The 12,069-nt window shown below is 55.1% G+C and overlaps 3 protein-coding genes across 3 annotated transcripts; 2 read left to right on the forward strand and 1 right to left on the reverse strand.

The window, feature by feature from the left end:
• Nucleotides 1-1,052: 1,052 nt before the first annotated feature.
• CORC01_09429 (uncharacterized protein) lies at nt 1,053-4,517 on the forward strand (the record flags this gene model as incomplete). The annotated part of the gene is made up of 2 exons (XM_022621058.1): nt 1,053-2,579; nt 2,658-4,517. 2 exons carry the CDS (start codon nt 1,053-1,055, stop codon nt 4,515-4,517), a joined length of 3,387 nt encoding a protein of 1,128 aa, XP_022472446.1.
• Nucleotides 4,518-6,112: 1,595 nt separating this feature from the next.
• On the reverse strand, nt 6,113-9,357 carry CORC01_09430 (SAM domain-containing protein; the record flags this gene model as incomplete). Its single annotated transcript, XM_022621059.1, has 3 exons — nt 6,113-8,772; nt 8,833-8,976; nt 9,153-9,357. Coding segments are annotated over 3 exons (3,009 nt in total), but the record flags the coding sequence as incomplete, so codon positions are not given.
• Nucleotides 9,358-11,712: 2,355 nt separating this feature from the next.
• CORC01_09431 (uncharacterized protein) lies at nt 11,713-11,976 on the forward strand (the record flags this gene model as incomplete). The annotated part of the gene is made up of 1 exon (XM_022621060.1): nt 11,713-11,976. One exon carries the CDS (start codon nt 11,713-11,715, stop codon nt 11,974-11,976), a length of 264 nt encoding a protein of 87 aa, XP_022472448.1.
• Nucleotides 11,977-12,069: the final 93 nt, after the last annotated feature.

The raw sequence follows: 12,069 nt of genomic DNA on the forward strand, positions 1-12,069 counted from the left end.
TTGAGCGGCAGAAATTTCAAGCTCATTGCAGTTTCAAGCACCTGTCCTTCATTATGGTATTCCTTCCTCTTCTTGTTCGTCTTCACCTGTGGGCTCGTATCAGTGACTTTCTACAGACACTAGAAGCTCTGCCAATGTGACTTAACAGAGCGGGCGACTTGCCTACTGAGGTCTAAATGTGGGAGGCTCCATGCAGTAGCAGAGAATCATGCACTAGTCAAATCTGCAGGATTTTTGACCATTTGGCTACCAGGCCCAGTGCTTGCTGTTGGAATATCATGGCACTGAGCTTCCAATAAGGGCTCCCTGGGCCAAAGGTTGGGATGCTACCTGGAAGTAGACCAGTGTCAAGTCCCAGCGGTTAGCTGTCTCTACTCTGCTATGATTCTATGAGCATAAGAAATGTTTCCCAACTTTGAAATATCCTCCAAAGGCTCGATATATATCACATGTTCTCCAATACTTCTCAAGCATAAGGCATGCAATGAGAGTGCTCACTGCATCTACAGATGGGCGTGCTTTTACAGTCAAGTGCCCGGCTTGGAAGATAGGGCAGATGCCACTTGGATTACGATGATGAATATACCAAAGATGATGGCAGAACAACACCCAGTATTTCTGTCTCCTGCCGCCTGGGGCAGTTGCCCCTTCCCTCCGTATTTGGGAAATTAATACACGCTCAAACCTAAACATCTCCCCTCGTCACAGTTGAAGGCTCATGCTATTCACACCAGCATCACATATTTTGAATTAGCAATCACTCACCAACTTCTCTTTCATGGAAGTGATTTTGACACCACCTTTGGCTACCCATATTCTGGGCTTGGTAGTGAGCTTGATTCCTATGTCCTGCCTTTACCTCTTGCTTCTCCCTTTTGTTCACGACGATTTCCTTCTCGCTCTCCTTGAGGGCTTGTTCATGCGTACCGCTCACATCAAAATTCGCTTCCATATCGCCTTTCGCTTCTCCTTCGATTGAAGCTTGAAGCGCGTCATTCTATCCCGTCTCATATCACCTGACCTTCCTGGCTGGTCATCCCGACAATCTCACGATGGATCCTTTTGACCCGCTTGAGCTGAGAGAGGCAGGCCCCCAAAAGCCTAGAGGCCCCCTTGAGCCCAGCGTCCTCGACCGGAAGAGACCAGTTGCTCGGTTCCCAGACAGCTTTTCTGCCAATCTCGGTCGCAAGGCTTCTTCCTTCTTTCGCCAAGACGAAGCTCCTGGAATTGACCAAAACACCTCATCATCTCCTCCTCCTCTCCCAGAAAGCAAGAGCATCATTCATCGCAAACGAGACGTTGTACCTGGCTTACCTTCTCCATCGACATCTCGCGATCGTCAAGCTTCCGCCGCGTCTTCTGTCAAGGCAATGGTCGCGAAATTCGAAGGTGCCACCGCTACGCCTGACAATTCCGACAAGATGGCTGACCACGGAGATCACGATCTCACCCCCTCCACGCCCGCTGCTGATAAGGGCAAGGGTAAGGCTTCATTCGATGAGTCCACTGATACCACTGCCGCTTCGATTCCGACTGGTGCGGCTTCACAGCCCATGAAGGATCAGTCCGCGGAGGAAATCACCGATCTGGAGCTTCTCAAGATGGAGGAATTTTTCAAGACCGAGTCCCTCGCGCGCTGCCTCGACAATTATGTCGCTCCGAAGTACATTCACAAGAAGGTCAAAGTCCTTCCCCTCGAGGAAGATGAGGGAGTCTCCATGGTGAAGGCCGCCAAGATTGAGCTTTGGAACAAGCTGGCTTCTCTCAATGAGGCCTATGAGGAGCGCCACCCGTCCGCTAAGGAAGAGCGTCTCGCCAAGGAAGCCGCTGTGGCTGCCGCCAATGCTCGTCTCGATGAGGTTCTCGGAGAGTCATCCAAGCAGGGCGCTCTGAACGAGGCGGCCAAGACTTCGACCCGTGCCGAGCGCAGAGCTGAGCAAAAGGCTCAAAAGAAGGCCGACAAGAAGGCCCAAAAGGCTTCCAAGCGCGAGATGCCCGCCGCCAACGCTCCTCAGGCTGTCACTTCGCCGACCGTTGAGGAGCACGCGAACAAGGAGGCTTCGCTTCGCGAGAAGTATCCGGAGACCTACGCGAAGATTGACTACTGGCGCTCTCTTGGTGCCCCCGACAAGCCCGCCGATTCTGGCAGCGAGTACACCGTCCACTCTGACGACGAATTGCCTCATGCGGCTGCTCAGCCTGTGGCTCAAGAGACCCAGACGATCACCGCCCAGGGTCAGGCCGCAGCTAGCAAGGTCCAGAAGAAGCAGGCCCCCGCCGATGATTCCTCTTCCGAAGATGACAACTGGAGCACCGGCTCATCCAACGGCGACCCTTTCTATCTGAACAAGTACCTCACACCCGAGTATCAAGCCAAGGCCCAGGCTTATCTCAAGTCCTTCGACAAGGATCAAACTCAGGCCGCCGACAAGCCCGTCTATGGACCCGTCCCGCCCCCGTCTTTCATCCAGTCCGGAGGCAAGACCATCGTAGGCAAGCCGACTGCCACTCATCGCCGCCCCCAGCAGGCGACGGAGAGCGACGAGTCCTACACCTTCATCCAGCGAGACCCGAAGGAGGTCGACGCGTTCTAGAGCAACGTGCGAGCTTCCCTTCACATCTCCGACGATGAGCTTTCTGACACCGAAGACGTCAAGGCCGCCAAGGTCTCCGCTGCCCAGAAAGAGAGAAACGAGATCAACCGTCGTGCGTACGAGCGCGTCAATGCCGCCCACGCCCGGGGTGAGATCGTCCACTTGGAGAACACCAAGCCCATCCGTGACACCTTTGCAACCGACATCAAGAAGGAGGACATTGTCCCCGGCTTCGGCAAGGGCAAGAAGAAGCAGGCTGCTGCCGCCTTCGACGAGGAGGCCTATGCCGCCCGCTCCATTGCGTCTCACACCATGAAGCCTGCTCCGCTCCGCATCCCTTCTCGCGCCAAGCAGACCGCAGTCGACAACGACAAGGTCGGCGTCAAGGATGCTGCCCAGGTACAGAACAAGACGCCCACCGTTCCTGACGCGCACCCGTCGAACACTGGCAAGTACCGCATGGTCGCCGGAGAGTCCACCTCCTTGGACTTTGATCTCAACAAACTCGGCTCGATCCGCGGCAGCACTAGAGCGGCCAGCGGATTGTCCACGCAGAGCGGTGGTCCGAAGAGCAGCGGTAGCGCTCGCAACTTCAGCTGGCCCAAGAAGCAGCAGACTCGCGGTAAGAACAAGTACGAGTTCGTCGACGACGACGACGACAACTCCAACGACGAGGCCGCCGGGAAGAAGAAGCAGCCGGGCAAGACTCAGACTCATCCCACCGTGTCTGGAAGCGGCGGCGGCGGCGGCGGCAGCAGCTCTCGCCAGTCCGATCCCCTCTCGACCTTGCTCAACAACCACAGCGGCTTCGGTAACTTCACCCGCAAGCTGGCGCCCCTCCCCAAGCCCCAGACCAAAGACGGCAACGACGAGACCGGTGGCCGCCGAAGCTTCACCGCGGATGAGTACCAGACCCTCATTCAGGATGAGTTTACCCGTTTCACCCAGCAGTCCCCCGAGAAGAAGGCGCGCGACCTCGAGGTGGCCATCGCCATCCTCAATGGCGCCCCCTCTCTGCCCTCCTCCTCTGGTCGAACCTCGACCGCCTCGGCGCCCGCCCCCTCGAACAACGTCACCCGTCAGACCGTGACCGTCGGTCCCTTCCATCAGCGTCCCGCCGTCCGCCTGGCCGGCACTACAGCCCTCCCCCCCACGCCCGCGACCTCGGCTGTCCCCGCGTCCACGGCCGAGAAGATGGCTGAGCTGGATGACTTCTTCGCTGAGGAGAATGATCATCACTACACCATTCCCGGTCCTGCCGCCACCGGTTCCAGCTACGGCTCTAGCTACAGCTCCACCGCCTCCGTCGGCCAGCAGACCAAGCAGCAGGAGAACCAGGAGAAGGACCAGCAATGGAACGATCCCAACTATCACGAGGATGCCCTCTCTTTCGGCTACGCTTACCAGCAGACGGGCTACACCACCCTCCCGGACGAACTATCCCCCGTGCCCCTCACCCACAATCAGCGCAGACAGGTTCTCGAGCAGTATGGCATCTCCGAGGCAGAATACCCGGCCCCTCCCGCCGGCTATCCCAACCCTCCCGGCCCCGAGCCCGGCTCCGTCGCTCCCCCTTGCCCTTCGCGCCCTGCTCCCATGGTCCCCCCCTCGATCACTCCGGCTACCAGCACCGGCGGAGGCAGCAGGGTCACAAGTCGTCATAGTCGCAGCAGCGGTGCTCCCGCTCCCGCTCTCGCCCCCGCCCCTGCTACCGTCCAGAGCCTGCGCACCCCTCGTCGCTTCCGCCGCGCGGCTACTGCGCCCTCCGCGCCTGCTCCCGAGAGTCCTGCCCCCGGCTACGATGATGATTGGTTCGGAGCGAATGAGAAACGACGAAAGAACGAAAGATACGAAGAACGAATGAACGACTCGAATGATTACAAACGAAACAGTCCGAAACGTCTTTGTTCGCTGTTTTACTGAATGCTGTTGCTTGTTATGCTTCAAATATCTACGAAAAAGGAGAAGAAGAAAAAAAAAAAAAGAAAAAAGTTACCCAGCAAAGTGCCAAACGCAAAATGCCCAAACCACCGTCGTGGGAGCATTGCAGCTGGCTGAACTTGGCTTGAATGACTCTTTGGCATTTCCTGTTCTTGGAACTGTACTTGGAATCAATTGAACCGCCCGGATCACAAATGCTGCGACATGGCTTTCGAACACACGCAAAAAAAAAAAAAAAAAAAGACAAAAAAAAAGCAAAATGTGTTGGACTATGAGAAACAGGTGGTTGTTTTTGACCACAATTTTCTTCTCAAGTAAAGTTGGCTTGGAAAAGAAATCAAGACGGGATATATTCCCTTGCTCCCTGCAAGGAATTTGCCTGCTCTCCCATTTTCAAGTCTTTTGCTTCGCTCATTCTTCTTGTTCAGAATACGACTGGGATTTGTTTCACTTTCTTGGGAAGGGAACAACCCCCCCACCGTCGACCTTTTTTTTTTTTCCTTTTTGCAATGGCAGCCGCAATTCGCGTCATGCTTTTTGTATGTACGTGATACACCCGTTTATTGGGGACGTGGCGTGACGAGATGAGTTGAGACAGGAACCGGACAGAGAGAACCGGGGAGACGTAAGGCAAAGCACAGATGAGGAAAGCAAGGAAACAGTATGTGAACACGTTCCTATCATCCTCTTGAACAAGAGAGGTTAGCTAGTTAGGTAACCAAACAAAATCGATCAATGATGATCAACACACTGGGCTCGTAGAACACGTTCCTATCATCCTCTTGAACAAGAGAGGTTAGCTAGTTAGGTAACCAAACAAAATCGATCAATGATGATCAACACACTGGGCTCGTAGCCAATCTCAATCTCGTGACAGGTTGCTCTAAAAGTCAGGGAGCACTGCATCGATTCATGGCGACGGACCCAAGCAAACTCCCTTCCCTGAATGTACCCCGAGGCTTTTGCAGTCAATACATGTTCATCAAGCCATACTTTAAGCAAGATCAACATCAACAAGATGGGTGTATCTTTTCAGCTCACATAATAATCTGGACATCATGAGGAGCATACGCACGTCAGAGCATCTCTGTTTTAAGAGGGAGATCATCGAGTTCGAGAAATTAATCTGATTAGGTATCATCCCCTGTCCATGGCATACCAGCCCCTGTCGGGGAACAAAGGCCATTGTGCCAACTCCATTCATCAACGTAGCCTCTAGTGCGCGTTAAAGGACTTCCTTCTTCTCCTGTGTATGTACAGCATCGGTGGTGTGCTGTCAACAGAGTCTCTGCCCTCTACAAGGCGACCCGACAGCCATTGGAAGAAAGAAAAAGTGAAAAGGAAACAAAGGGAATCACTCTTGTGTGAAAATTATTCGCTCGTATGTCCAGGTCCATCGTCCTTCCTTGCTGGACCTTCTGGCTCCCCTCAAGCAATCCCAGATACGCCGCCCCTATGCGGAATTCGTGTCCCTCATACATGACAAAGGTATATATAGAAAGTCCCATCGTACAAGAAAGGAAGGAAAGGGGAACTGATTGAGAAGTGCCGCAAACACGCTCAAAAGGGTTCCACCTCTAAGCACTCTGTGGCGGGAGTCCGGCCGTGCCATTGTTCTCCGATTCCAAAGCCAAATTCCGAGGGTCCGCACTCTCGACCTGGGGGAAGTTTGACTTCTCTATGCCGGAAACCCCACTGTCGGTTTCACCAAAGGTGATGCCAAGAGAGTCTGCATTTTTCTTTGCCTCGAGTGCTCGTCTTTTCTCATCTTCTTGAGCTTCTTCAAGGTTCATCAACGCAGGGGGGCGGTGTCGCTGCTGTCTAGCCTTGGCGAGGGAAATGGTCTTTTGTTGATACGTCGTTGTTATCGCCTGGGTATCATCTCGGTCAATGGTGGCCTTCATAAGGGCTGCCATCCACAGTCTTCCCGACTTAAGATTAGGTACTGCGAAGTAGTGAACAGTAGGTTTGGTGAAGTTCACAGCGCGGGACAGGCCTGCTCTTGGTGGAACCAGCTTGAAAATGAACATTGTGTCATCTCCTTTTTCCACCGAGGCATTAGCTTCGTGTCCAGTGACAGCACCTGCACCAGTGAGCTTGGCGTGGAGTCCAGTCAATTGCTCATTGTCAGCTGGGAGAACACGATGGAAGGAGATATCAATGAGTCCCTTCTCTTCATCGTCGTTCTCCGAGTAGTAGTATGCTAGCCGGCGTCCTTTGAGCACAAACAATCGGGGTTTCCATGTCGTCATGAGGTTAGAGCTCTTCTTCCTCATCCACCCGCTGTAGTCGGCATCCTTGACGGCTTCAGCAGGACTAATCTTCAGAAGGCCCCGTTGATAGGCGCTCGTTTCTTTCTTGCCCTTCTTCCTACTACCCTTGCTCGCCACGGTCGTAGCAGTGCTGGGACTCTTTGCAGTGTCAGGCGAATCGAGCTCGAAGCTTGGCCCGGCAGAGGGAGTGCTCGATCCTGTTCTAGCGGGCGAGGGTAAAGGCGAATCCTTCAGGGATGGGTCGATTGGTGAGGCCATTTTGTTGCGATCGCTTGAGATCGAGTCCGAGATTGCGCGCAAGCCGGGCACCTTCATTGACGGCTTCACAACAGCGGAAAGCCAGTCAGCGTGTATTCCCTGGCGTGTCGCAGGAGACTCGGGTACCGGAGAGGCACGAGCCTTGGCTTCAAGCTTTGTGACGCTGGGCGCCCCGACATCCTTGACGGGAGGCACAGGCCGTGCAGACTGAGTGGTACTCGTCGAGGCAGTTCTTCTATGGGCGGTGGATGGGATGCCGTAGTACTTTTGCGCCGCAGGAGACGCAACACTGTCACGATTCGAGTCGACGCTTCCAAATCTCGAGTGCCTCGAAATGGCTGTAGCACTACGCACCCGTTGCTCCTCGGCGTAGCTGTTCTTTCTGCCTTGGCTCGCGGTGCTATCGCGCTTTCTAAGCACGTTCCGACGCCGTCCGTCAACTTCAGTGCCGCTGAAGTAGCCACGATCGGTATCGATGGCGGACTCTGGGGCATGAAGACCAGATTGTTGCATAACGTCTTGAAGTCCAGTAGAGGAAAGTGGTCGGCTTGAGGCGCTGCCAAGGGTCCAGTTTCTGTCGAACGAGGGTTGCTTCTTATGAGCTCCATCTGTCTGAGGAAACGTTCCACTCGTGGCCAGTTTCGGTGTCAGGGTACTGGCCATAGGCTGTCCTGCCAAACGAAAGTCGGTGGACGATGAGTGTCTGCGAGAGTGGTGCAGATCTCTGACAGACGCAGCCGAAGGCCGTTTCATGTGAGATGGTCGGGTGGGACTGTCGACAATCGGGGAGACTGGCGACACAATCGATGCTGTATCCAGTTTGGGTGTTTGCGAGAAGGAAAGCCGCTTGCTTGAAAAGGACATGGCTCTGTCGTCCACCGGTGTCATCCTGGGCATTGAGCTGGTCAAGGTGTCGGCCCGGCTTCTAGACCGCTTCGCATCTTCCGAGCCCACATCGCTGCCGTACGTCTGGGTGGTCCTTCTCGTCGCAATACCTAGGTTATTACACTCGTCTTGCAGAGACTTGATTTTCTGCCAAGTTTTGAGTCTCCTGCCAACAGATCCCAGTTCGAACGCTTTAATGAAGAGGGAGCTCTGGTCCATGCCCAACAAGACTTCGCCGGTGATCTCCTGGTCGCGGAATACTTCGCAGTGCGATTTCTCGACGCCGACTGTGAATAGATACTCAGCAACTTGGTCCGGCGTCCAAGCCTCTACCTCGGACCGGCTGTGCATGCCCTCCTCTTCTTCATCCGTTTCTTCGCCATGGATGTAGGACATTCGATGATCGAGCTGGGCACTATACTCGCTGCCGGAATCGGTGGGAGGGGCACGCATTGCGCCGTTGCTAGGTGTAGAGCGAAGATCGGTGATGTGCTCGTCGATAACGTTGAGAGTCTCGCTGAGTACATGGTCCTGGTTCGTGTTGATACGGCCGAGGGCGGCCGAGGGCGGCGCACTCGCGGTTGGCGGCGCATTTTCGATTGGGCTCGTCTCCTGTTTGATGTTACTCAGAGGCAGAGTTACGGGAGCCGGAGAATCGGGTGGCGGCGTGGGAGTGGGTGGAGCGGCGGGGGTAGTAATCTCGTTGTCGGCCGGGTCGGGAGGGTTTGTTTGTTTGTGTTCGTTCACCACCTCGGGCAGTGTTGCTAATGGCTTCGAGAAATTGTTCGCGGGGACAGTCTTCGGAGCTGGCCTGGTGTATACTGGACCATAGATAATCAGTATCTTGTCGTTCGCATAGGTCAGTTACCGTCTAGACGTACCTTCAGGAAACAGTCCGCTGTTCCCGTTGACTAGGTGCTTGCCCAAAAACCATCCGTCTCCAAACTCGTCATCTCGTTCGATCAACTCGACTCGATCGCCTTTGGTCAGGCTCAATTCGTCGGAACTGCGAGCAATGAAGTCGTCTGCAAGAAGAAAAACAGGTCAGATCAAAGTCCATAGCGGAGAGACCCGGTCCGGTAAGGTTGAGGGCGGGGAGACGATAACGCTGCATGACGCGAGCGAATACGAGTGACGACGGGCGGGACAAGGCGGGCGGGTGGGCTTAGGCGTTGCTAGCGGATGAGTGGGAGGGACTCACGTATGACCAAGAGGGTATCGCCAACTTCTGGCTTCTGAGCAGCCATGATGTCGACGATGCCAGGCGCCGCGACAGATGCGGGTGGCGTTTGCTGAAGAGAAGGAGTTGTAACGGGATCAATACATAGGAGACGAGTTCGCTGGCTGGGCAGCCTGGTCTGAGTTGGACTTGACTTGGGTGCGACGACGACAAGGGGGTGGAGACGTGCTGGCGAAGCGAAAAAAAAAGAGTGGCAGCAGCCAGGGATTGTCAGTTATTCGGCAGCTGGGACCAGGTAGGTAGGTGGTGGGCGGATAAGATGGCGAGGAGGAGCGGGCGGATTGGAGGAGAGAAGGGCGAGCGAGGGTGGTGAATGGGAGATGATTGCGACTAGGGTGAGAAGAGAGGAAGGAGCAAGAGAGTGGATTTCTTGACGATGGCCCCCAAATAGGTTGTTTTCCCCGTCAATGGGTCGAAGACAGAGCTCTGGCAGACGTTTCTTTTCCAGCAGGATGACTTCTCTTAGTCTTCCCCGTGTCGATCTCTCCTAGCCAGCCTCTCCGTGTGGCTACTGGTGTTGTCGGGCTGAAGAGCTGACTGCCGAACGGCCAAAAAAAAAAGCGGCGAGTGGATTGAAAAAGGGTCGTTGCTGGATCGGGGGAAACAATGCAAGCTGAGGTGCGAGGTTGGAGTTGCTCAAGGCGGTGTTGCGGGATGTGATTGGGGGATGTAGAATTGGCGTAAAGGGCCGCTATTGGGTCATTGCGACCTCGAGGTAGGGCGCATAGACGACGCTGAGGGGGGGAACTTCAGTGGACGGATGGAGTACCTTGGGACGGGACAGACGGGACGAAGCTGGCGGGGAGCCGGTGATGGTCCAAAGCCTTCTGCCGTCCGCTGTACAACTGCACCTGCACTGCGCATGCGCAGGTACTAAAGCATGGAAGCCGAACGTCCGAGGTGTTATCTACCTTAATTAACGTCAAATCGTCGTCGGCCAGGCGAATCTGCAATACGAGGCAACGAGAGACTTGTCTTGGTCTTGTTCCTTCCTGAGGCACGGTAGAGCGACGTGCGATGCGCAGGGATCAACAACAAGAAAAACAGAAGAAGAAAAGTGCACGGTACTAAAAGGTGGCAGGAAGGGGTCACAAGCTCGGGTTTCGAGTTGGGACGGGAGGAAGGGACCGTCAGACGATGGTGGTGGTCGAGGTGCAATTGATGAGATTCAGATGAGTGAGGTGAAGGCGAACGTGACGGTGACTGGCTGGAGCTGAAGCCGAAGGCGTGAGACCTGTGTCCTAGGAGACCTGACAATAACCTAGGTGAGGTCAAGCAGGTGGAAGGAATGCAAGAGGGCCCATATAAGGAAGGCGGCTTGCTGATACGGGGGCCGTGTGATGAAAGCGAAGCTGACGATGCGCAACGCCCAATGCAAGGGACGGCAGTGTCCGTGAGCCCGTTCCTGTTCCACCTTCCTGTCGATGGTGTTGTGGCTTTCTTTACCCAAGGCGCGGCACCTTGGTAACGATGATCAGACCAAGGCTCAGAGCGCGCGGTGCGTACGGATACTCGCTCGTTGGATCCGGCCCGGCGGAATTCTGCTCGGGGGCCTCGTGCCGCTCTCTGTGTCGGGGGATACTCCCTTACAAAGTGTGATGGATGATGGAAAAGATGCAATCCAAGTCAAGCAGAGGCGAGGAGTTTGGTTACAATGGTTTTGTAGGTTATGCGGGAGAAGGGCCCGATGTAGGTATTTGCTCGTTGAGGCGCAATAAAAAGGGACGGGGATTTGAGAATAAAGAACTGTTTCTTGGTTTACGACTCAAGACACAAAGGACGGGAAGGGGCGTCTTAAGCTGAAGCCTGTGGAGGCACAGAGGAACTCCCGCTCGATCCCGTCAAAGTGCATTGGGGAGCTAAAGTTGGGCAAGGCAAGTACCTTTTTCCATTACGAGTAGACCTGACGGGATGCAAAAGAAGCCGCTGAACGGCGCGAATGGTATCCGTAGAGGCAAAAAATTGGAATGGGAAGGCAGGAGCCAGGCCCGGGGCTCTTTCCCTTCTACAAACACATCTCACCTCAACCAGATGGGACCAGCAAGACCCATCCCAGTTGGACAGTTCCCTTAATAAAAGACGCGATATTGGAACTTGCGATGCATATGGACATGCATCTTACACGCTATAAGCTTGCTACCATCCAGACCCGTGGACCCGTGGGAAACGCGGATAGAGTTCGCTGCTGCGAGGAGCAGATGGCGAATCAAGTCACCGACAGGAGGAACATGCTCACCACGGCCTGACACCATCCCGACTTCTTGTCTCGACCGCAGCACCAGAAAGCACGACTTCAGGTTCCAACGGCAAGAAGGCGAGTCTAGAAGGCGAGTCTCGTTTTGTTTCGGCCTCCGGCTGACTTGACCTCCTGTCCCTTCTTCTCCGCCTCCCCTCAACATCTCCTCGACACCTTCGTAATGACGATGCGCAAAGACGGGCCAGAACACCGTGATACGACCTACCAGAGTAGCCCGTCGTCGTGCCACGCTAACGAGTCCCCCGTTTCTCATGTCGCTAGGACATGGTTGGCTCCAGGCTCGCCCATTGCGTAGCCAACCGAACGGACAGTCGCGACTGTGATCACACCCTACCTTATCCTCCCTCAGGGTGGGTACCCCGAAGAAACAGCTCACCGGCGGTCCGTCCGGTGTGCCCGTCACCCAAACTCGCCATTTCGCCACGGCCCACGGGTCAAACATCAGACCTTACACGCTCCACGAGGCCCGGAGCAACCAGGGCATTCCCGTTCCCCGTTTCCTCGTGGTCGTGGACACCAGCAACCTGAGGCGACTAGGAGAGGGGACCGGGAGGGGCATCTTGCAGCGTACTACTATGTATGTAATGTGCAGCGGCTGGTTCCCCCCGACCCAGCAAGGGT

The sequence above is a fragment of the Colletotrichum orchidophilum genome (assembly GCF_001831195.1).
Source record: "Colletotrichum orchidophilum strain IMI 309357 chromosome Unknown Scaffold_85.1, whole genome shotgun sequence".
Taxonomy (NCBI): Eukaryota; Fungi; Ascomycota; class Sordariomycetes; order Glomerellales; family Glomerellaceae; genus Colletotrichum; species Colletotrichum orchidophilum.